The following is a 23,553-nucleotide window of genomic DNA, read 5'->3' as shown; positions in this document are numbered from 1 at the left end:
AAATGAGTGAGATGTTCTCTCTTCCTCGCGCGAGGGGTTACTCGCCGGAAATATCCATCAATTCTTCTCCGCTTTCTTCGATGTCGGAATTGTTTGTCTCTTGGGGGAAGGGGGAGGGTTCACGGGTCCTTCCTACCTCTGAAATCGTGCTTCGGGATCCTTGCGAGGGTTATAGTAGTCAAGTTTCAGCATTTTCACAAACCGATAAAGTAAAATTGATCCCCATTGGACAAGGAACGCGTAAGGAATATGCGAAGGTCGACTTCGGAGAATAACGGAGACGGCTGCGCCGGGTGTGTGGACCGACTTTTGAAAGTGACTGTACATCTGCCAACAGCTCACATTTATGAGCTCTTTCTATTTATAGCTGCCAATTGAGAGACAATGTTGTCCACGTTGTAGTTGATTCAATTTCAGAACTCGTGTAGTAAGTACCCCATAACAAAGTAATGGAGAGTGGTAAGATCACTCAATTAAATCATCAAAATAATAGGAAACCACCCTATTCTGTGCGCAATAAGTTCTTTCTCATCTGCGAATAATCATCACGGGAGGTTTCATGATCGGATATTTCAGATGTCGTCTTATGACCGAGTATGGAATATTGTATTCAAGAGCAGCTTTACGAATCCCTAACCCTGATTTTACAGCCTCCAAAACCTGATATGTGGATCTCTTTGGGAGTCCTTTTGATGTACCATTTTCCTCTTGTCTTGTCATTTCTCATCACAGTGATGGGTGAGCCTACTCACCCCAATTCAGGCGAGATTAGCCACTATCTTGAGGAAATTGGCTGTCGCTTTTCACCTAATAAGTCTAAAATTATGAAACATAGGAGTAGGAAGAAACAATGATTTATATAAGAATGAATATGGCAACATCGTTACCTCAGCAGTTTTCAAAATGTTAACAAACTTTTCTAGAAGCTTGGAAAAGCTGTTCGCGTTGACGAATGCTGTGATCAGACCCACACTAAAATGGCTGCGAGATAAAGAAACACCAATCAATGAATTGAACCACGAAATCCACCTTAGTTGAAACCCGTTTATATTTTTTAACTATGTGCATTCGTTTCAGTTTTTTTGAATTTCAACAATTTCTTGTAAAGCGAGACTATTAAGCCAGTTTTACGGTAGTGATGTAGGCTGGATTGAGAAGTGGCTTTCGAAGTCTACAAAATGCCAAAGATTCTATTCATAGTCCCGAAAACTTCTTTCATGGCCTTTAATTTATGCATGAAGTCTGTATCATTCATAGCGAAATGATAAAATATAAAACACTTATATAGAAATCTCCATTCTTTGAAACACAACTACACTGCCGATTATGGTTTCAACACTTTTCGGTTATTCTTCTTGAGAGTAGACCAGTGGAGTTGTGAAAATTACTATTTGTGCTGTATATTTTATCGTGGATGTTTCCACCACCTGAAACAATTTCCTCCGTGAGTACTATGGCGTGTCCTTTGTTTCTGTTTGCAGGTCAGTGTTTGAACTTGGACTGTTCGCTGGTGCTGGCGTTGATGCTTCGTCGCTGTCTGACGTTCCTCCGCGCTCACGGTCTGTCCCACTTCCTGCCTCTCGACCACCACATCTACTTCCACAAACTGGTGGGAGTGCTCATCCTAGGCTTCTCCATCCTGCACACAATCATGCACTCCGTCAACTTCAGTGAGTATCAACATGAGTGAACCATTGCTCTCTCTCGGTAGGCACATGCTTTTTCATTCGAATATGGTATGTCTGACTATTTCAATTCAATTTACTCATGACAATTACAGTGCAAGTCGCTGAGTTGCTGTTTCAACATTCTACACACGAGCACTGTCGAGAAAGTAACAGACGTTATGAATTAAAAATTTAACAAAGTAAAAATAACTATTTTTACTTTGTACATTTTGAGAGTAAACTCTTCTACAGTGTCACCATTTAAATTAAGGCATTCAAGGCAAGATGATTGAAAATTTACATAAAAGAAGGATAAAATACGTATGTATTGAAAAACTGAAATTTTGAAAATCAAAAAATCAAAAGATTGAACGAAAGGTGACTTAGTATTGTATGGGTGCACGCTACGTGTTATATAGGATTTCGCCCCGATGTTTTGTGAGCGGCTGCCGGTCACTTCCTGTGGGGAACGGTGCTGCCATTTGGCGCCAATGACTTTTTATTTCAAGTGGGAGAGAGGTGGATGGAGGGGGCGAGAAGTGGGGGGAGAAGTAGGGTGGGGGGGGGGGGGGAGATGGATAAATGTTGTGGATGATCGATTTTTTAAATCCATTCATTGCTTGTGCTGTGGCTTGATGTTTCGCCACGGCTGGGTTTAATTCAGAAAAAAATTGAAAAATCAAATGAAAAAAATTAAATAAAAATTAAAGTAAAAAAACATGGCAGTCGTGGGACTTCCGTTGGAAGTAAAAACTTTTTATGTTAAAAAATTTTGGACGTTCATTCACGAATTTTTTTAAAGGGATAGGTATATGGTACCCTTATTATTTTAAAATTTATATTAAACTAATTAATTTTATTAATTTGGAAATTGTGACAATTATTATTTATGCAGGTAATATACACAAACTAAAAATGTTACCTGAAGCCTATGTTACTAAATGAACGTAATGTAATTAAGTAATTTTCAGTATTAACAATATCTGAGTTCTCATCTTTATCAGTAATTTCAATTGCTCTTGTATTGCTATCATTGTCTACATCTGCGCATTCTAAAACTGATACTATAGGCTTATGGTATCTTAAGTAAGAAAGAAACAATTTTGTTTCAAATCCATCCAAATGTCTTGTAAAAACAGCATCTATCGTAGTTTTGTATCTTGTGCTTTTAAGTCGATCATTTGTTATGGTTATTGCAAGCAGTGCCTTGTTCTTTAGTTTAGAGATCCAATCTTGCATTCCTAATTTAATGTGATTTTCCGGCACCTAACGCTGTAAATAACATTTACACTTCACCAACGTGAGGTAGTGTTAGGCTAACAGAAGTTCTTAAGTACACAACTCTAAATCTATTTCATTCTATATGTTCATCGTTCGACGAAGAACTGAACGAACTGAACATCAGTTGGATTTATATTGTATCTTGAAGCGAAAAAATCTTTCCTCGCGAAAAATCTCTTCCTCGCCAAAACAATATCCACACTTCGCCCACCTATCTAATGGCAAAACGATCTCCTTGGGAGCCTTCCGCGCAGACTCAGGTCAGTAAGGAAAGCCTGACGAGGTGTGGCCACTGCAAATTCATAACTCCCCCTGTAATAGAGATAAAGTTACAATTCTTTCACCAAAAATAATTTCACAGTTTTTTCCAAATTTCATATGCAGCATAAATGGACCTATATGGTATGATACTACAGTTAGTAGGCGACTGCTTCCCACCGTACAAAAATAGGACATTCAGGCTCAAAGATAATTAAGTGTATGCAGCTATGCCGATACTCAGCTAAAATATAAAAAGGTTTACCTACATAGGATATTAGGCACCAAAACCTTTCCATACAGTTTTAGGATGGTGTTGAGAACTGTTAGCCGACAGTTGAATGAAAAACCCACGGAAAACTACTGCGAAATAGCAAGCGGGTGAAATAATGGCGCGGTAAAAATATTTGAAAAAAATCAAAAATTCGTAACTCCTTTCGTACTCAAGATAAAGTTATAAATTTTTCACCAACAATACAATTATAGTTTTCTCCAAATTTCATAGCCAGCATATATAGACCTACATAGTGAGATACGAAAGTTAGCAGTCGATTGATTTATACCTTGCAAAATTCCATATTTTTCGTCCAAAAGATATACGAACAAACATAACAACGTTTGAACTGAGTTGAGAGAAAATTAAAGTCTACAGTATGGAAAAAAATGTACAATATACGTTTGCTGAAATTTTCAGCTTAATACTAGGATCAGTATGCCGGCAACTGGATTAGGAATATGAACTCGGAAAAGCCAAGTTACCAGCCGAAATTTAAGAAAATATTTTTCGTAACTATTGTTATGAACAATATCGACTAACTAATGTCAACACTAAAAGTAGCGACCCTTTCTGCTTCAGAATATATTTTAATACATGAGAAACGAGCAAATTCAAAAATCCTTCTCCCTTTATTTCCCTCTCCTTCGTTAGCAGCGAGGCGATGACGATTTTGAGGTGACGATCACGCGAGTTCAGAGTTTTTTTCCCATCTGAAAAGAAGTGCGTAACGCGCCATAAGAAGTTTTCACTTCAAAAATTTTCTCGTCGTGTTTCCTTTTTTATATTTCTACAATATATAATTGTAAACTCTTCAAATTTATGAATAATTTTATGGCACAACATTTGAATAAGCTACTCAAATTGAACGTATAAAAAGAAATTGAGTTATACTATACTAACCTTCACTATTCTTGTATCTTTATCTCCTGCACGAGTATGAACTGGTGACGGTGATGCGAGTCCAATGGTTTGTACCCCTCCCCAAGTACTGTGTACATAGCGAGTATACTGTGTTTATACAGAATATACACAATTATACATATATGCAGTAGCGGTGACGGTGACGCGAGTCCAATGTCTTTTACCCATCTACAGAACTGCTCAACGAAACATAAGAAGTTTTCACTTCAAAAATAAAAAATAAATAAAAATAAATAACAAAAATTAAATAAATAAAAAAGATGAATCAAAATAAAATATGGTGTTCTATGTCATTTATAAAATGTTGTTATGTGAGCCTTTCATAGACCATTTTCCAGTGAAATAAGGTACTTATGTAGTTCTTCTTGACTTGAAGGCATGTTGTCATCTCTCGTAGGCTTCACTCACATTGTTAAGGCAAAAGTGTTCCTTTAGTAATATCTTCTACTGTCCCTCAGTTTTCTGTCTGTTAGTCTTGGCTTCAGGTTAACCTTGTGGATGGGTGATAGCGCTCAGGGGCGGTCGCTTTCTGTTCCTGTGCTGCCTCGTCAAGTCAGTGTTGTTCTAATTTCACTGTCAATTACGTCATAGATTGAGCAGTTGCAATTTAATTTAATGAAATATTGATAAAAATGTATTTTATTGAGTGGAAACATTTTCATTGTGATAAGGAGAGCTCAGCGTATGCCATGTGCGTGCACCGAGGGCGTGAAGCTATCGCGAGGAGTTGCAAAATCCACCTCTCCACAACTGAAGCATTTGTGGGTGAAACACAAGTCAGCATGCAATGGGAAAGTGGCAAAATTCAGGAGAAACGTGCGTGAGGAAAATTTAAATGCTTTTAAATAACCAGAAATCTCATAAATATTATTTTTAATCAGTTAAAATATTAAAATGTGATTGAAAATATAAATAGCATTCCTTTGATCGCATTTACCTAGAAGAAACTTGAATAATTACTTCGTTTTATAGCGGGAAGTTAAAAATGCATTTGTATCCGAAAATATTCGAAGATCCGGCTCCGAAATATAAGGATCCGATCGGGATCCGAAAAACTCTTGGATCCGCCCAATCCCTAATTTCGCATCATCCCCCGTGCAGGTATGCTGGTGGTGAATGACCCGGTGCTGAATGCTGCCAATTGGTCCACTTGGGAGTGGTTCCTCACGGACCGCCCCGGGAAGTTTGGGCTGGTGCCCGGGCAGGCCAACCCCACCGGCGTGGCTCTGGACTTCATTCTTCTCATCATTTTCATCTGCTCGCAGCCGTTTGTGCGGAGGAGGGGGTCGTTTGAGGTGAGGCCTCGTCGCACGTTCAACCCACTCAAACCTCGGAAGGATTTTAACCTCACTCTCTTTTGATCTTCCATCCTGTCCTCTTACGCTTTCGTGCGTTTCTGCTCCTTTCTGGTCTGGCCTTTCCGAAATAGGGTGGTCTCCTATTATTTATATGGCCTAAATCGAAAAATTATTTCGCCTGGAGTACGCATTTCACGCTTTCAGATTTTTCAATGACGATATCTATTTTTCGCGATTAAATGAAAAGTGAAAAATTTCAAGCGCTAGAAAAGGCGACGGCTAAGTATGAATGATATGAAAATCCCGTGTGACATCATTCTGGTTCCCGCTGCCGCCGAGTGAGGTGACCTTGGGGCGAGAGTATTTGCGTCCCTGCGATGTAGCTATTTCTATTTTTTGCGATTAAATGAAAAGTGAAAAAATTCAAGCGCGCGAAAACGGGACGGCTAAGTAAGAATGCTGGGGAAACCCCGTGTGACGTCATTCTGGTTCCCGCTGTCGCCGTGTGAGGTGACCTTGGGGCGAGGCTTTGAGCGCTAATATGATGCAGGCTGCTCGCAGGTAGCAGAGTACCCTGCTACCAGATAGCGCTTGGCTTAAATAAGGATTATTAATACCCTATCAAACGAAGGAAACTTTCCGACCATGGACAATTTTAATAGGTGATTATTAAGAGATGTTTCCCTGAGCTCTGTGCCTCATGCATGCATTGGTAATCTCAGACGATGTAAAACTCCTTTCTACTCGTATAGAAACTAGGTCCTTGTGGCGTCACGTGGAGTGGCATCGCATGGGCGCCAATCTGGCCTTTTTCAAATGCAGTTAAAATTGACCATTGCCATTCGCCTAAACTGGGATTTCTAAAACAAAATAATTTGTATATTATGAATACACTAATGGTGGGCAACGAATCGCAATCAATGCCTTTCGTTCTCTTTGATGAAGGAAACTACCCTACTATGAAAGTATGCGATGCATATTTAGCTCAATTAGGCTTAAACATGACTGTCACTCCGATATTTGTTCACTTAATTATATATATTCTGCAGTACATCACCAGTCACATAATCATCTCGCTGGAGGCGAGAATATTAGGGCTGTACCGTTGAGTCAAATCTCACCCCAAACCAGTCGGTTGACCAAAGCAATTTAAAAATGGCGCCTGCGCATCGTTGTCGGAGCAATAATTTGTTGTCTGTGTGGAATAGGAAACTTAAATCTAATAACAGGAGCAGCAATTGAGGTTGAGTTACAATTGCAAAGATGATTGTATTGCATTTCATGTAATTATATTTGTTTATTTATTTTTATTATTATTATATTTTTTAATTAATTTCAAGCACAACGGACAAATTAGTTGTGTTCTTTTTTTCAAACATTTTACAATGAAGTATTGTAATATTGATTGCACTTGAATAATTCTGCACAAATGACAGTAATAACCCATGATTGAAGAAGGAAAAGGCATACGAAAGACTGATAGAAGAGAGAATTGCAAGGCAGTGTTATTTGTTTTAGAATGGTTAATAATTGTGATTAAAAAGTTCTATCAGCCTGGACTACTTACATATTAATATATTTAAGAGGAGTGGAGTAGAAGTAGTTGATGAAAGAGGAACGATTTTTTTCGGTGATAGAATGCAAAGAGGAAATATGGGATGAAATATTAGAAAACCAGGAAAGAAGTTCACGGTTTTCGCGGGCGTTGCGGAATGAGCTGAGGGAGGTTTGTGGGTTTCGGATATGGAATCTATCATGTGGAGTGATGGGGAGAATTGGTAGCGGCGGCAAAAGATCTGGGAAGAGGGTGGGAGCAGATTGATTCGGTGACTGAATGGCTGTCCATTGCCGCTGTGGCTTCTTTGTGCTTCTTGATGCACCCGCGGTATTTATCCGTATGAGAGAGCTCGTTTGGCTCGTAATTCAGTCGGATTTTCACACGAGCATGATCTTCCCCACATTGAACACATTTATGAGGAAGAGTGCAATGATTTTTTTGTGTGTCCAATACCTGCAGTACGTCACCCAGAGCAGTGTGTACGTATAGCTCTGGTCAATTAAATTAGCCCCCACTCCAAGTTCGGCAAGACACTGCACAGACGCCGATTACTCTCAAAACGCACTCTGGTTGGCTCAGACATATCCTATGAGGATCGACTTGGCATTCTCTCTATGTCTGTGCTGGAATGGCATCCCAGCTTCTGCAATGATGTCCACTGGATATCCTAGCTGGACGTCCATTGGATGTCTTTTTCAGGATTTTGAAAGGAAGGGTATCAACCACTGAACTTTTTTTACTTGTTTCACCAGCACCTAGGTGAGCAGATTATTAACTTCCTACTGACCAGATTTTATATTCAATGAACTATTGAGGACCATTTTCACCAAGTGGATTTCTTCAATGTGTGTGGTCCACGGCAAACTCTTGTAGACTAACTTAAATAACTCTGAGACTGTTCATTGCTTTTTCACATTTAGCATATCATCATTTAGATAATTTATTCTGTTGACTAATTTTTAATACAAATTACGGCCCAGTTTTTTTAAGTTAAGAGTAACTTCGACGTGAAGAGTTTGACAAAAATGAAACTAATAGACTTTCGTCACATTAATTGATTGCGCCGAAGGCACGTCCATGGTTTTTAAACCAACTTTCTCTCGACAATTACAAGAAACGGAACCATGTTTTTGTGTTTTTTCTCTGCTGCATCAACTACTGAAATTCCAAATCAATGAACGAAGACAGAGAATCCACACGAAACAAAACAAACCTCATTTCTATGGCTCAAAACATGATGGGAAATGGATACAGAATGACTGACTGGTTTCCAAAATAAATACGTGTTGATATTCCATGTTGTTGCTGTGTGTGTGCTTGTTTTTCCTCCAGGTGTTCTACTGGACCCATTTGCTCTACGTGCCATTCTGGATCCTGCTCATCATCCACGCGCCAAACTTCTGGAAGTGGTTTGTGACGCCCGGCGTCATCTACTTGCTGGAGCGGGGATGGCGTCTGGCCAATCAGCGCGCTCGACAGCACGGCAGGACGTACATATCGTCCGGGGTGCTGCTGCCCTCTCGCGTGATTCACCTCGTGATTCGGAGGCCACTCCACTTCGACTTCTGCCCTGGCGACTACGTGTTCGTCAACATCCCGGCAGTGGCGAGATACGAGTGGCATCCATTCACCATCAGCAGTGCACCGGAGCAGCAAGGTCTGTTTCTATTTCATGGTTGGATTAGTCATTACATAATTGAAGCCCTCAGCAAATTTTTGGGTCTCCTCCGAGTTGGTGATTGCCAAAGTCAACCGTAAAATCACTTTCAGATATATTTTCCTCCCAACTTTAATTGCCATTTCCTGTCTTTGAGCATGTTTTCTTCTCCTGTGTTAAGGCCGTTTTACACGGAGCACGGAATTGCGCAGGTTAGAGCTGCATTAATTACTAAAATGGCGTGGAATTGCGCGAACGCATGAGCGAAATTAGAACAGGGGCTATTTTGCCGTCTCGCATCCACGCATTATCGCATGTGTTCTAGCAATTCACAGCTTTACACGACGCAATTTTGATTGCGTCTTCGTACGTACGTCAGATTGCGCAATTCCGTGTACCGTGTAAAACGGCCTTTACAATGAGGACATAGGCTTCAACTACTTGCTCGGTAAATACAGTCTGATATTATCGATAGAATAACTTACCAACAACAGGGCGATCCAAGGTCGAATCTTGATGAAGCAAAATGGTGTTTTAATAGTGGATTCCATCCTTGTTGTATGTCTTCACGTGGCTGCATACAAAGTCACTGTTTTGGTGCAATGCTTTAGTAAAATGGTCCACCGATGGTAATCTAGTAATGAATGATGACGTCGATGGATGCTGTTTGCAGATTCTCTTTGGCTGCACGTCCGCGCCGTTGGCCAGTGGACCAATCGCCTTTACGAGTACTTCGAGCGTGAGCAGGAGCGCCTACACGCATCCAATGAGGCCGCGGCGGCCATCTCGGCGCCCCCGCCTGCGTGTGCTGCTGCCGCCGCCGTCTCACACCCTACGCCCCCCCAGAGGACCACGAGCCCCCTCGCCAGACCAAGTCCACCGCTCGTGCCATCCAGAGGACTGCGGAGCAGATTCCAAGCGTACGTAAGCTCACTCTGTGACCAGCTGACCTGAAAACGCCAGGCAATGGCTAGCGACCAATGTGATTCCAGCAAACGTATTATGAGATATGAAGTGAAACACGTTGCACTTTCCGCATAAAAATTTATTAAACTACAGTTGACATGTTTCGCTGCACTGCAGCATTATCAAGACTTCACCAAGAAATTAACCATACCAATATAAATAAAAAATTGCACACTCGCAAACATTTGAGTTCATCCCAGAAATGCTGCAACGGGTTAAAAAAAAAGGGAAAATGGACATTTGGGAACAATTATACATCGTTTCTGCCATTGGTAGGAAAGTTGTTATTACTATCTCAGGGAAAAATGTTTGCTTTCCAACTGCTTTGGAACCTTGGAGCCCTTTTGAAACAGTTTTGAAACACCAAAATATGCCATGGAACTGGAGTGGAACTCATTTCCACTAATTTGTACGAAAAATTGGGAATATGAAGAAGTTTGTAACTCATTTGTTATTCCCTTTCAAACTCCTTTGTACAGAATGTGTTCGTGTTGAACTGCTTTCTACACATTTGGAACTCCTTTTGAACGATTCGACAGGATTTCTGGACGTCATAATTCGTATTGTAACTGCTGTGAACGGAGAAGATTCATTTGTAACAGCTTTCTTTCAAAATCTGTTATATATGAGTTAGAAAGGTGCACAAATGAGTTGATGACATGGTAGGACGCTATGACGTCAAGAAATGCTGTGTACCGTGTTTCAATTCCACAGCAGTTGGAAAGCACATACAACTCAGTGGTTACAAAGCAGAGAGATGACAGTTTCAAATGACTTACACAGCAGAAATTTTTCCCTGAGTAATGACCATGTTTTTCCATTCCATTCTCCGATCCTTGACCTCCCTCAGCTAATGAAAAAAAAACCATCTGAGCACCTGAAAACAGTCACTATCCCCCCCTCCCCTACCTCACCCAAGACCAGGTCAGTTTAAAATTCCCAACCCTCCCACCTTCTACCCCACCTTCCAACCCCAATTTCTCAAATGTTTGCGAGTGTGCAATTTTGTACTTATATTAGTATGGTTAATTTCTTGGTTTAGTCTTGATAATGCTGCAGTGCAGCGAAACGTGTCGATAGTAGTTAAATAAAAATTTTTATATGGAAAATGCAAAGTGTTTAACTTCATATCTCATAATGGATCTCCACAAAGTATCTGCCTCATCCATCCAATTCATCAAATGTATTATGTTTAGAGATCAGCACTTTCATTTTTATTTTACAGCACTTTCCATATCAATTCATAGCATCTATTTTTCCTCTTTATTTTCACCGTGTATCGTTAGAGGATGATGTCCAAATGTGATAAATTACAATTTTATTATAATATATTATTATTATTTTTATACAAGTTTCAATTTGGCTATTTTCCAGGTGGTAATATTTTATATTTAATGTAAAATAGAATAAATGAAAATATATTACCGAACTAGATCAGTGCAATCGAAATTTAAAATAAGCAATGAAATTAGTTTGATTTTTTGCACCTCTTCTTGAAAATCTCTTCGTAGCTGAGTCATTTCCATAAGAAATACATGTAAAGTTCGTCTCTAATGACTGCAGACCTTTTTTCATTTGCATATTTAAATTAGTGATAATGGTCACATTAAGTTGAGAAATATCCTATTGAAAAGAAAAAATGCACATTCTTATTCTTGCGATCGAATTTCGTTGTCCATGTGATTTGAGGTGAATTAAGAAAAAAATATTAAAAAAACAGAAAAGTTTTAGCGTTTTTGGCTTACTGTCTCCTTGACGACCGTCAGTATTGTTTATGTCGTTTAAAATCTCTTTCTATCAATTTCTGTATAAATTATGAATGGCATGTTCCAAGGAGATGTATTACTACCACGAATCCCTATTATTCCGACAGATGTGCCAATTGAATACAAACGGGATCAATTTCCAATTAGATTAGCATTCGCAATGACGAGTCTCAAGGCCAAACAATGTCTTTTTGCAGCTTTGAGGCACACCGTGTTCTTCATACGGAAAATTGTACGTGGCATGTTCACGCCTGTGTAAACAATCCAGTTTGCTTGTTTTGACTAAAGATAGATTTACCAAAATATCGCTCACTCCATTGAACTAAGAGGCTGATAATGTTTTTTTTAATAGTCATGATTTGTGATAGAGATGTCATTTGAAATTTATTGATTACTAGCAGGTCACCCGGTGTTGCTCGGGAAGTATAGTACACAGAGAAGAGGGAAACTTTGAACTTGGAATTCATGGTCACATGGCAGAATTTTTAGGTAGAAAAACAAAGCAGGTCTGATGATGGTATACCTATATAACTGCAAACAATGGAAACAATGATTTCTGTATATCGCGCACGGGATGAACTTACGCATGCCCCAGGAAAAAGTTTTGCCCCAAGAGTATTACATAATAGGTAAGAGAAGAATCCTTTTAGTTCTGTTTTACCAGACCATGTCAAGGGTCTTGCCTACCCAGCAGGATTAGCAACCACATAAGTTGCTAATGACGTGACGTAAATAATGGTAATTAAATAAGGACACAAAGGACGCGACGGACAAAAACAAAAGTAGCACTTCGAGATTTGGGAGCATGAGATGCAACTACGAACTAACTTTGGTTTACAAACAGACACCCTCTTTTATAAATATAAAGATAATGAAAGTACAATGAATAAAAAAATGAATGTTTACAGTTTTGCATGTGTCAAATCGTTCACAGCATCTTACTCTTTCAGTCATGTACCACATCCCCACACACTTGCAATAAGTCAGTTATTTTTTATTTGACCACCAAAATATTCATTAGAAATATTCTATACGGCAAAACAACGTTTGCCGGGTCAGCTAGTCTAACATATAAAATTCTCGTGTCACTGCAGTGACACGAGAAGAACATGTTTTTGCAACGGCTGGACCGATTCCTATGAAATTTTGTGTGTAGGTATATTCAGTAGGTCTGAGAATAGGATGTATAAAGTGTAACATGTAAAGTTCGTTATTAATGCCTGCAGGCGTTTTTTTTACATATTTAAATTAGTTATAAATGTCACATTTAGTTGAGATTTATTCCATTGGAAAGAAAAAGATATGCATATCAGAGACGACCTCATCCCTGACTGAGAGTTGCGTGAAGGGCACTTCCAACGCAACACTCTGTAATGCAAACGGGACAATCAGAAATGGTCTTGCCTCTCGATGCTAGGTAAAGCTGACGCTGGATCTCTGTCAACCCTTCCCCCCACCCCCATATCTCCTAAACCATACCTCATGGCGCAAATGACCTCACCTGCCGATAACTTCTTCTTAACCGTACTATCGATAATCGGGAACACACTGGCCCTGGGATATTCTAAAACTAAGATTTTTCCTGTATTAAGATTATACTTTTTCAAGAAAGCAATTTAACTGATCACGCAACTGCCGTTATAACCGTGGGCGATGAATTTTAAAAAAGCCAAAAAAAATCTATTCTCTTTAAATGAAATAAACTCACAAGATACGTCGTTCTGCGCATGCTTCGGCGGCGTCCCAAGACTTACACAAGGCACAAGCTTAGACGCGTCATAGCACCAGCAGCCCCCACCACTACCACTATTCATATAACTGCATGTTAATATGGATTGGGAAGTTCTGGCCAGCGCCCCGCGGCTACAAATGCGAACTTCTCGCCCTATTTTTGCTTGTTTTTCCTACATTTTCGATGCATGCGATTGAAGAAACACTTTGGTTAATTAGATGTAAAATTATAATAGAATGGGTATTTAATTTTTTTTCCTTTTTCAAATCTTTGGGAAGGGCGGCGTCCGAGAGTCCGTATGGGCAAGCCGCCACTGCTTTTCACTTCACAGACTCAAGATAATATTGTTCAAGATCCAACCATGTTTCCTCTACACACTTACAAGGCGAGTCAGTTTTGACCGGCGCGCGTTAGTAATTTTACCCCGACTCCATTCGTCTCGCAGGGGCGGTGTAAATCCGTAACGGAACAGGACAGCGCCTGCTGCTGCTGCTGTTGCCATCATGTTAAATCACCATCGACTTAGGTGCACACTAGAAATAAGGTTTTACTTTCCGGATGACCTTGGAAGTCAAAAATGTGCGTAGAAAACTGCTCATTTGGCTGCTATTTCTTATTTCGGGGTTACGGTAAACATGCTCACTGTGCGCTCCTCACCTTTCATTTGTTTTCGCAAGGCTTCTTTACAGACAAACTTTAAGTCCCAGCCAGCAACAGCTCGCCAGTCGCTAGAAATAGTGAGCGTTGGAGGAGCATCTCGATTGCACTCGGTAAGAAATTTAGGAATTTTACGGAAAAGTTGCTGTAATTATATAATGAATTCCAGTCATCGCACCTGTGTCGCACTTACTCTCGTGCATCGCGGATGTATTGCATTTACCGCATATGCAATTTCCACGTACGAATATCTCTAATTATGTATTAAAGCAGTGGTTAAGGTGGATTTGCATGCAGTATTATTCCGATCGCCATGGTCTATCTACTCCGACCTCTTCTTAAATTCACCAACAGTCGTGCTTCATTTGATTTTATCTTCACATCCTGTTCTCTTCCTTTCTCATTTACCCAGCTTAACACCGTTGAGACAACAAAATTGATAAAAGTATTGTGTTCACTATTATGTCTTTTGTAAACCGGTGATACCACTGGACACAGCGTTAAGCCTGCTCCACAATGGGAAGTACCTAATTCATTAGAAGAAAGCTCAAACTCAAGGCACAGACGAACAATTGATTTCTGCTATCATGTCTTTCAATCGAAACCTGAGTTTTTAGCATGATCATGAACATATATTAATATGGAATTTCTTTGGTAAAGGGCGTTACATGTACTCCTTTGCTTAAAAAATCTTCCGCTCTATAGGTTTACAAAAGCTATTGTGTGATGTCGGTAGCTTCGATGGATGGACTCGGTTCACGTTAAAGTTATATGGTGGCAGTAGGAGAATAGGGAAATTGCATACTTTTTATAAACAGTATGCTGATATATTACAGTAAACACTTAGTACCGCAATATACTTTTTTCCGCTTAAAATTCAGTTTTTACCCTAGAAAATGACTCCCAAAAGTCTCCCGAGTTTCGCGGGCTAAAAAATACCGCCCCTACTAATCTTTGGCCGTGACGTCATAGTTCAGTAGGAGTCCAATATCCAAGCCCAGTAACTGCAGGTTTGGAAGAGCCACGTTGCATTTAAAGGAGAACATGGCTGAAATAAGGAAAAATTACAAGTGGTGCATTGTTCCTCTGTGCAATAACACCCCAGAAAAAATTTTCGTCTGCATTCCCACGGAGGAAATTAGAAGAAAAGCCTCGATGCATGCCGTCTGTCGGGATGAGCGTTACGGAAAAATAAGAGTATAATAAACGGAATGATAAACCCGTGTGCTATGTGTGCAAAGATAACTTTAATATAAATAATATATCCATATTTCATTGACTGAATAACTTGAAACTGAGATTTTTCGATAATTCGGCCGCCGTAGAATAAAAACTCAACTTCACAACAAAAATCGAGATAGGTGTTTCTCGATGGTTACGATGGACTCAAATTATTTATGGCACTTGTTCAATTTCAGTTACGGAAGGACATAGATAATTCCATGATGTTTAAAATCAAGGGAGGAAATATGATAATGTAGAGCAATGTTGACCCTCATGCATTCGAGTGCCAGCCAAGAAGACAGCGTTTTCTTCTACTGTCGGCGTCAAAATGATGTGCCGCAGTACTTTGCAAATTTATATCCTGGCTTCACTGCATGCTATAATAATGAACTATATGTCATTTTAAAGGAAATTTCATCCTGAATTCTGATTTATTTTATTACAAAAAAATTGAAAAATGTAGACACGGCCAGTGCAATAAATGACTTCGCGCACCGAAAAATTACCCGTTTTGTCAACTTCATGAACTTTGCAACTCAACCTAAGGAAAACTACTACGTCTACAGCATTCATCTTCCACATTAATTTACACTCATCAGTGCGGATTAATAAAATGGCTTTTGGGGATTTTTAGAACTTATATTTTGTTATAAATTAATGAAAATATTTAAACATTATATTGTCCCATAGTTTACCCCCAAAGATAAAGGAAGTTGTAGATGGAAAAAGAATGGAATCCAGAGGTGGTACCAAAAAATGAATCGCAGCATTCTTTGATTTTATTCTACGCCGGCTTGCTTTTCAGAAAAAGTTGAGTCACAATGAGGAATGTTCCGCGGCCCTTGATTTGGAAACTGTGGAGATAGAGGAAGACGCGTGGATCAGCAATTTCCATTTAGTTGGTTGTCAGGATAAACCAAGGTTCCATTTAAAGGTTGTCAGGCCATCGTATAAAGATAGGACTGATGTGCACCACAGGGGAAATGGGATGTTTGAGGGAAAGTCAAACCCAAGGTTGCCCAAAGAATGTGCAGTTCTATGTTGCTCTTTCCCAGTTAAAACCAAATAGAAATTGGATTGGGATGATATTTTCACCACGGGTTCCAGTGAGAGTGCAGGTGATCATGGTCATCGTCGAAGGTCATCCCTCTAGGATTTCCGATACGGGATTTTTAAGTGACAACCGATCGCAATGAGGATGAGCTCGCCTTTGGAATAGGTTTCAGATATATCGTGAGAAAAGCTCCCAAAATGTATTAAAGACTCTGTTTGGAAAATATTCAAATTTTAATGTTACTTTAGGAAGGCCTTCTAATTACAAAAGTAACTTATTAACACCTGAAGACGTTGTATTTATTACATTAATCGAAATGCGATTGACCGATTCTTTCTGCAGAATAGGAAGTGGTTTCGGGGTTTTGAGTTACAAGATGGTAGATTGTGTTGGAAGTTCGTCTATATTATCGCTACTAAATTGAAACATTAATAGTCTGGCTTCCGCTCAGAGCTTCCAGTCAGGCAAGGTATTTTTAAGTTGAAAGTATCATCGACAGCTTCGAGGTGGAAATAAGTTCACCATAAGACTCTACCGGACTGCCAAAAGAATACACACATCACATGAGTATACGCTTTCGCCAATATTATACGCAAGTCTCACTTTGTTATGAACTATAAAACATTTCTGATGCACATCAGCTACCTTTCCATTTCTCGGCATCAACTTTCCGCGCCGACGAAGTCTACAGTTTCACTAAAGTACCCTGTTATCATGATGGAATCAGTAACAGGAAGCTTGCTAGGATCAGCCTAAGAATAACCATATTCCTTCATCTTTACGCAATCTATCGCTTTCAATGGAGGAGAAATAGATCAAATAATAGCCCTGAAGTCACAATGAACAACTCCTATACGTCTGCACTTCAATAAATGAATCATAACCACGCCGTCGCATGTATTCAAGTATGCAACCTCTACTATGGCCGTGCCGCCATCCGCCGTGCCTCCTCGTACTGAACTATGACGTCACTTTTCTGCCAGCCAATCATCGGGCGTTTTCGCTTCTCACTTGCATTTGAAAATTCTCGTGAACTTTGATGCATTAAATATCGCAAACCACGTCATAAAATAATGAAAAAACTTTCACCGAGGTATGCAAACATATATTTTTATATAATTTTGGGGCTATTGATTATATCTGAAATATATGCAAGTTCCCTATTCCTGTTTGCGAGCAATAAAATTAAAAATTGTGCAATTAGGAGACCTTCCTTTGAAATATTAATCACTCTATTATGCATGTTCTTAAGCTGAAGTTGGTGAGCTGCTTTCTGACAATTACATTATTTCACTCTCTCAGTGCCCTTTTAATGCTCTTTATAACTTTGTACCTCGTTTTCCAGTGTTGTGAACCACATCGAGTGACTTGCTACAACTACAGTCTGTGCCACCTACTCGAAGTTGTTATATCCATTCCATATTATTAGGGACTGGTGAACAACAAACAACTAAATTTATTCGTATATCATGGAATGTTTTGCTCAGTGAAGGGTAATCATAGTATTCACTCGGAAATTTGTTTATTTTTACATTAGATGCACCATGCCTCTCTCACAGATTTCATGTCTTGGACATATGGCTGTAGTCAACTGAATTGCCTACCGCCCACTTGTGGTTCGGAGGAACACCGCAGGGACGATGAGAGCGGTCATGCTTTAGATGGGCTCTAATTGGCTAGACATATCCCACAAGGATGGACAAATCCTCCTTACATCTAATGTCTGTGGCAGAAAAGCCTTTTGGCTCCCATATGTTCCATTATCGGTCGCCCTTAACCATTAATTGGTTGCTTTGCCTCAACAGATCAATCGAGAGGAAGTTGGGTGGTGGCGCCGCGGTGGATGGAGGCAGCATAAGGGCTGTTGGCTTCCGCCGCGTGGGGGCCGATGGATTAGTGAACGAAGGCTTTGTGGCCAGTGGCGAGGAAGGAACTCGTGCGCTCAGCTCACCACCCAGCCCAGTGCCAAGGAACGCCGTTGATGCCAAAGGTGGGGAAATGTTCATGTCTCACTGTAATAAATAAGGTATTCGCAGTGCATTGTAGATGCCAACATTTAATTAAGCTGCCTTTCCAAGAGGCATGTGTCCACGATTTTATCCCATCATCTTAACTTCGTCAAAACATTATGTGGTGTACATCTAATAGGGTGGTTTCCTATTATTTTTTATTGCCTAAATAGAAAGATTATTACTCCTGGAGTACGTATTTCACGCTTTTAGATTTTAAATGACGATATCTATTTTAGCGATTAAATGAAAAGTGAAAAGTTTCGCGAAAACGCGATGGCTAAGTATGAATGACAGGAAAACGCCGTGTGACGTCATTCTGGTTCCCGCTGTCGGCGTTTGAGGTGACCTTAGTGCGAGGCTTTGAGCGCTGATACGATGCAGGCTGCTAGCAGGTTGCAGAGTACCTTGCTAGCAGGTAGCGCTTGGCTTAAATAAGGATTATTAATACCCGATCAAACGAAGAAAACTTTCCGGCCTTAGTCAGTTTTAATAGGTTATTATTAAGACATGTTTCCCTGAGCTCTGTGCCTCATGGGTGCAGTGGTAATCTCAGACGATGTAAAACTCCTGTCCACTCGTATGGAAACTAGGTCCCTGTGACGTCACGTGGAGTGGCATCGCATGGGCGCCAATCTGGCGTTTTTCAAATGCGGTTAAAATTGACCATTGCCATTCTTCTAAACTGGGATTTCTAAAACCAAATAATTTGTATATTATGAATACACTAATGGTGGGTAACGAATCGCAATCAATGCCTTTCGATTTCTTAGATGAAGGAAACTACCCTATTATGTACTAACCGGCGAGGCGGATAGGACACCTACTATTGATATAAAGAATTCGCGTTGGAGTAAGTTGACTAATGATTTCTGGCCGAGATTCATTAGTCCTTTACTGTTAGAGAAATTCATGAATTACAATTTCTATTCGTTTGGCGAAAATATCTTTCTTATTACACGACTGCTCAATGGAAGAATAGCCTATTGTTTTCATCTCCTGGGAATGTATGCATGTTTGATTATTTCACCGTAGCTGCAAAATAGTTCCATCGATTTGAGTGAACAAGCTGTTGCAGGAATTTTTAAATTAGCGATAGTGACATCATGACAGCTCTCCATTCCTCTCTCCTATCCGCTTACCTTTCCATAGCGACGTATTTCTTCTGTTTTACATTCTTTATAACCTGTCCTATGTAACTCATTCGAGGCCGTCCCTTACCATTCTTCCCTTCCACTTGTCCTTCAACCATTGTCTTCATCAGGCCATCGTGCCTCAAAATGTGGCCAACTAAGTTGTCCCTTCTTCTGCTTAAGGTTTTTAGAAGGCTTTTCTTGTCTCCCACTCTTCTAAGCACTTCCTCGTTACTCACTCGGTCAATCCATTTTACCTTCATCACTCTTCTCTAGCCTCACATTTCGAATGCTTCCACTATTTGACTTCTCTGCCTCAGTCAACGTCCAAGCCTCGCCTCCAAAGAGAAACATACACCACATGTAGCATCTGATGAATTTTTTCCTTACTTCTATGCTTGTATTCTCAGCTGTAAGAAGATTCTTCTTTATGTAGAAATCCCTCTTCGCCGGCGCTATTCTACTATTTCTTTCTTGCTTTGTCCATTGTTGGTAATTCGGCTTCCCAAGTAAGAAAACTCTTTCACCTCTTCAAGGTTACGCTTTCTTAGGGTAATCTTCGTCTTATCCTCCTCTTTTTGCTGCATGCTAATATCTTATTCTTTTTGTTGATATTTAGACGATATCTGGCCATTGTCCTTTCCATATTTGTCTAAGCCTTCTTCAAATCTTTCTCTGTCTCGGCTATGAGTGGTATATCGTCCTCGAAACACAGCATACTAATTTTTTCTCCGTGGATATTGACACCCGAAACGTTCTCCTTGATTTCATTTATGGTTTTCTCTATGTAAACATAAAAAAATATAGGGAAAGTGCCCACCCTTGTCTCACCCCTTTTCTTATTCTTGCTTCTGCACCGTTGGGTCCACATTTGATTACAGCTACTTGCTTTTTATACAAACTAAGAACATTTCTACGATCATTGTAGAGCATTCGGATTTCTTTCAGAATTCCAAGCATTGAATTCCTTTCCACGCTATCAAGTTTTTGGAACCTTCTTTGAATTACTGTATACAAATTGTATACAGTTTGTATAAAATCGTATCTCTCCTTACATATAAAGCCGCATGTGTAATACAATGTATACGCGGGCTAAGCATGGTAGCCCCGGGGGGCACACTGAACCCCTGGGCGGCGAAGCCGTTCCGAGGAATGAGCGGGGCGCTTCCCTACCCCCTGGCCGGCGAAGCCGGCCCCTAGCTTATTCGGTTGAGATTATTCGAATTAAAATTCTTCGAACAACCACAAAAGTAGACGGCGAAGCCGGACGGGGTTTCTTAGGGGCGGAGCCCCTTTGCGAGCGCAATGTATACAATTGTACGTGCTGTATACAGCATGTGAATTTATACAGATCATACAATTTGTATACGTATGCAGGTTGTATACAAATTGTATACAACCTGCATAAGTTGCACAGAAGTTTTATACGGGTTTTATACAATTTTTTCATAGGGGTTACCGTTCCGAATGAATAGCAGCGTTGGGACTTTTTTTACTGGAGAGCAAAATAACACGGAAAATGGAGCTACTGGGTCAGTTTTAATTGATTCATTGGGACTAAAAGGTTATCAAAACAGTGGAGACTTGTAAGAAGTGAAGTAAACCGCCATTATGACATTACTGATCGGAAAATTTCCCTGCCAGTTCCATCTAGGGCAAATACGCTGCAAATGTCTTCATCAGTAGATTTGAAAATAGCTGAATAAGCCAAAAGACCAAGAAAGGCTTTTTATTCTTTAAGTCAACATTTTATCGCTCCGGCCTGCTATCCCTTCTATACTTCTCTCTCGCTGCTAGAAGCTTCGTGTTGGTCCAGCGCAAAATCAATTGCAACATTCAGAAATCTGACACCGATAAATAAGAGGCTCAACGTGCTTACCTAGTGATGTAATGCCAGGTTTCTGAGTAACGATATCTTGTGGAAGGGTGTACGAATTTTACTCTTTGGATCTCTGGATGACTACTTATTGCGATTCATCCCGTAAAAAATTGTCCTTGCCTGAGAACAACTTTCACTTCATGAATTCAGTCATCATCTGTGCTCCCTTCTTCACTATACGTATTATTTGTCGGTGAGATTCAATAGTTTTTAGCACTTATTCAAAAACTACTCACTCAAGGGATTTTCTGGTTGCTTTAAAAAATAGCCGACAAAAATAGTCAAATATACGCTTTCGACATATCTAGACGTAACTAAACTTGCATTTCAACGTTTTACTCTCGGGGTTTCCAAAGTCCTTTTATTTCTTCTGGCAGTAAAAGTCGATGCTTAGATGTTTTATCCTCAAATACGTAAGGGGAGTGTCAAAAGAAAGGCACTACCTAATGAATGTCGCGCTGCAGGCGTGGGTGCACGAAATTTCGGGGTTCAATGAGTTAACTGTCATTTGTAAAAAATACTAGGAACACAAGAAATTAACCACTGTTTTATTTTAATTCTCTATAAAATACATAAGAACCTAACATTTAAAGAAAACACTGAGTGATATTGCCAATAAGAACTTGATTCCATTTATTTGCGTTCCTCTTCAGCAGGGAATCAATGAGTATATTTATTCTCACTTAATGTATTCAAGAAAAATGAATAACTTGTAATTATCCATGTTTTGAAAATAAAAATGCTTCATAACATATTATCAATAAATCTTATTTTTTTGCTATCACTACGAATTATTTTAGCGTCTTTTTGAACCATGTCCACCAGCATTACATTCATTGATTTTACCTATTTAGTGACGTGAGGTGTCTCAGACCGCTTATCAAATTCAGTTGCAAATTTACAGAATAAAATAATAAGAACGTTAAATTTTTAGACTACTATATCCTTATTATATAAAACTATGAAGCTATCGAGACTTAGTCATTTTCAGGTGTTCATTTTGAAAATATTCATAATTTAAAAAAACGCAGAGTTCTCTCAGAGGGCACATCACCACTTAAGGGTTACTTAAAATTGATTTAAGTTGGTGTGCGTTGGGTTGCGTTCTTTTAGGAGATCCTCACTCCCTTGTTGAAGCCCCCAGAATATTTTCGTTTGAAAGGTCGACTTAGGCTGGTTTTTGCAGAATGGACGTTGGGTATAGAGATATGAGTGGCATGGCATATGAATCGCACATCTAACTAGTTGTCAGATAATTCATTGCATTTGAGGTAAGTTTTATATGGTATACATGTACATTGTTGTGAAGTAGGCCTTCATGAATAAGAATGAGGTTATGGGAGGATTGATGTCTAAGAAAATAAAGAAAAGGTAAGTGAAGTGTCTGATCTGGAGAGAAGCATTTTTATTGAAGAGACAAGGACACTATGGGAGGGGACAAGAAGAGACTGGAAGCGTTAGAAATGTGGGTGTGGCGATGAATGGAGAAGGTGAAGTGGACGGAGAGGAGGAGGAACGACGAAGTGCTGGACATGGTGGGTAAGGAGAGGCAATTTTTAGATGAGATATGTAGGATACAGAAGGTATGGATGGAGGGAGCACTTAGCGGGAAGGGGATGTTGAAAACGGTGCTGGAGGGTAGAATGTTAGGTGAACGAGGGAGGGGAAGGAATGAGAATAAGATTTATAGGTAGAATGTAAGGGAGTAGAATAGAATAGAATTTTATTGTTCGAGGACTAGTGTCCTATGGAACAGGATTACAATTTAACCTTTTTTAGTTTTGGTGCTGCAAATGGACAATATACCAATTATTAGAACTTCATACCTGCGCATTACATGCCAATAGAAATATTCTTAGATATTCATAAAGGAGTATACATATGTTAACATAGACAAAATTCCAATTACATGACAGTGAAAACATGCTTAGGTATTCATACAAGATTATACACAAGGGGAAAAAAATACAAAGTATAAATTATGCATCTCTTCTGAAGCTATATACACGCACATGTGTGAAATATATATACATACATACATATACACTTATATATGCACACTTTCTTATTATTGTTCTTTGGACAAGAAACCAAATTATTTTTCATTCGGTGTGCACAAAAGGTAACACACATACAAGAGTATACCCATGTAAACATTAACAAAAAATAAATTATACACATCTTCAGAAAATGAAAAGTTACAAATATACCAACAT

General features: G+C 39.5%; 1 protein-coding gene across 1 annotated transcript in view; it reads left to right on the top strand.

Annotated features, from left to right (window-relative positions):
- LOC124156976 (NADPH oxidase 5) overlaps window positions 1–23,553 on the top strand; it is a 214,222-nt gene that overhangs the window by 137,104 nt on the left and 53,565 nt on the right. The window contains exons 9-13 of the mRNA XM_046531419.1: window positions 1,482–1,670; window positions 5,506–5,699; window positions 8,593–8,917; window positions 9,591–9,837; window positions 18,122–18,306. Of these exons, the coding sequence (XP_046387375.1) occupies window positions 1,482–1,670; window positions 5,506–5,699; window positions 8,593–8,917; window positions 9,591–9,837; window positions 18,122–18,306 (1,140 nt within the window). The remainder of the gene's footprint in view (window positions 1–1,481; window positions 1,671–5,505; window positions 5,700–8,592; window positions 8,918–9,590; window positions 9,838–18,121; window positions 18,307–23,553) is intronic.

This window comes from Ischnura elegans, chromosome 4, assembly GCF_921293095.1.
Source record: "Ischnura elegans chromosome 4, ioIscEleg1.1, whole genome shotgun sequence".
NCBI classification, from domain to species: Eukaryota; Metazoa; Arthropoda; class Insecta; order Odonata; family Coenagrionidae; genus Ischnura; species Ischnura elegans.
This window is presented reverse-complemented; position numbering and strand designations above follow the sequence as displayed.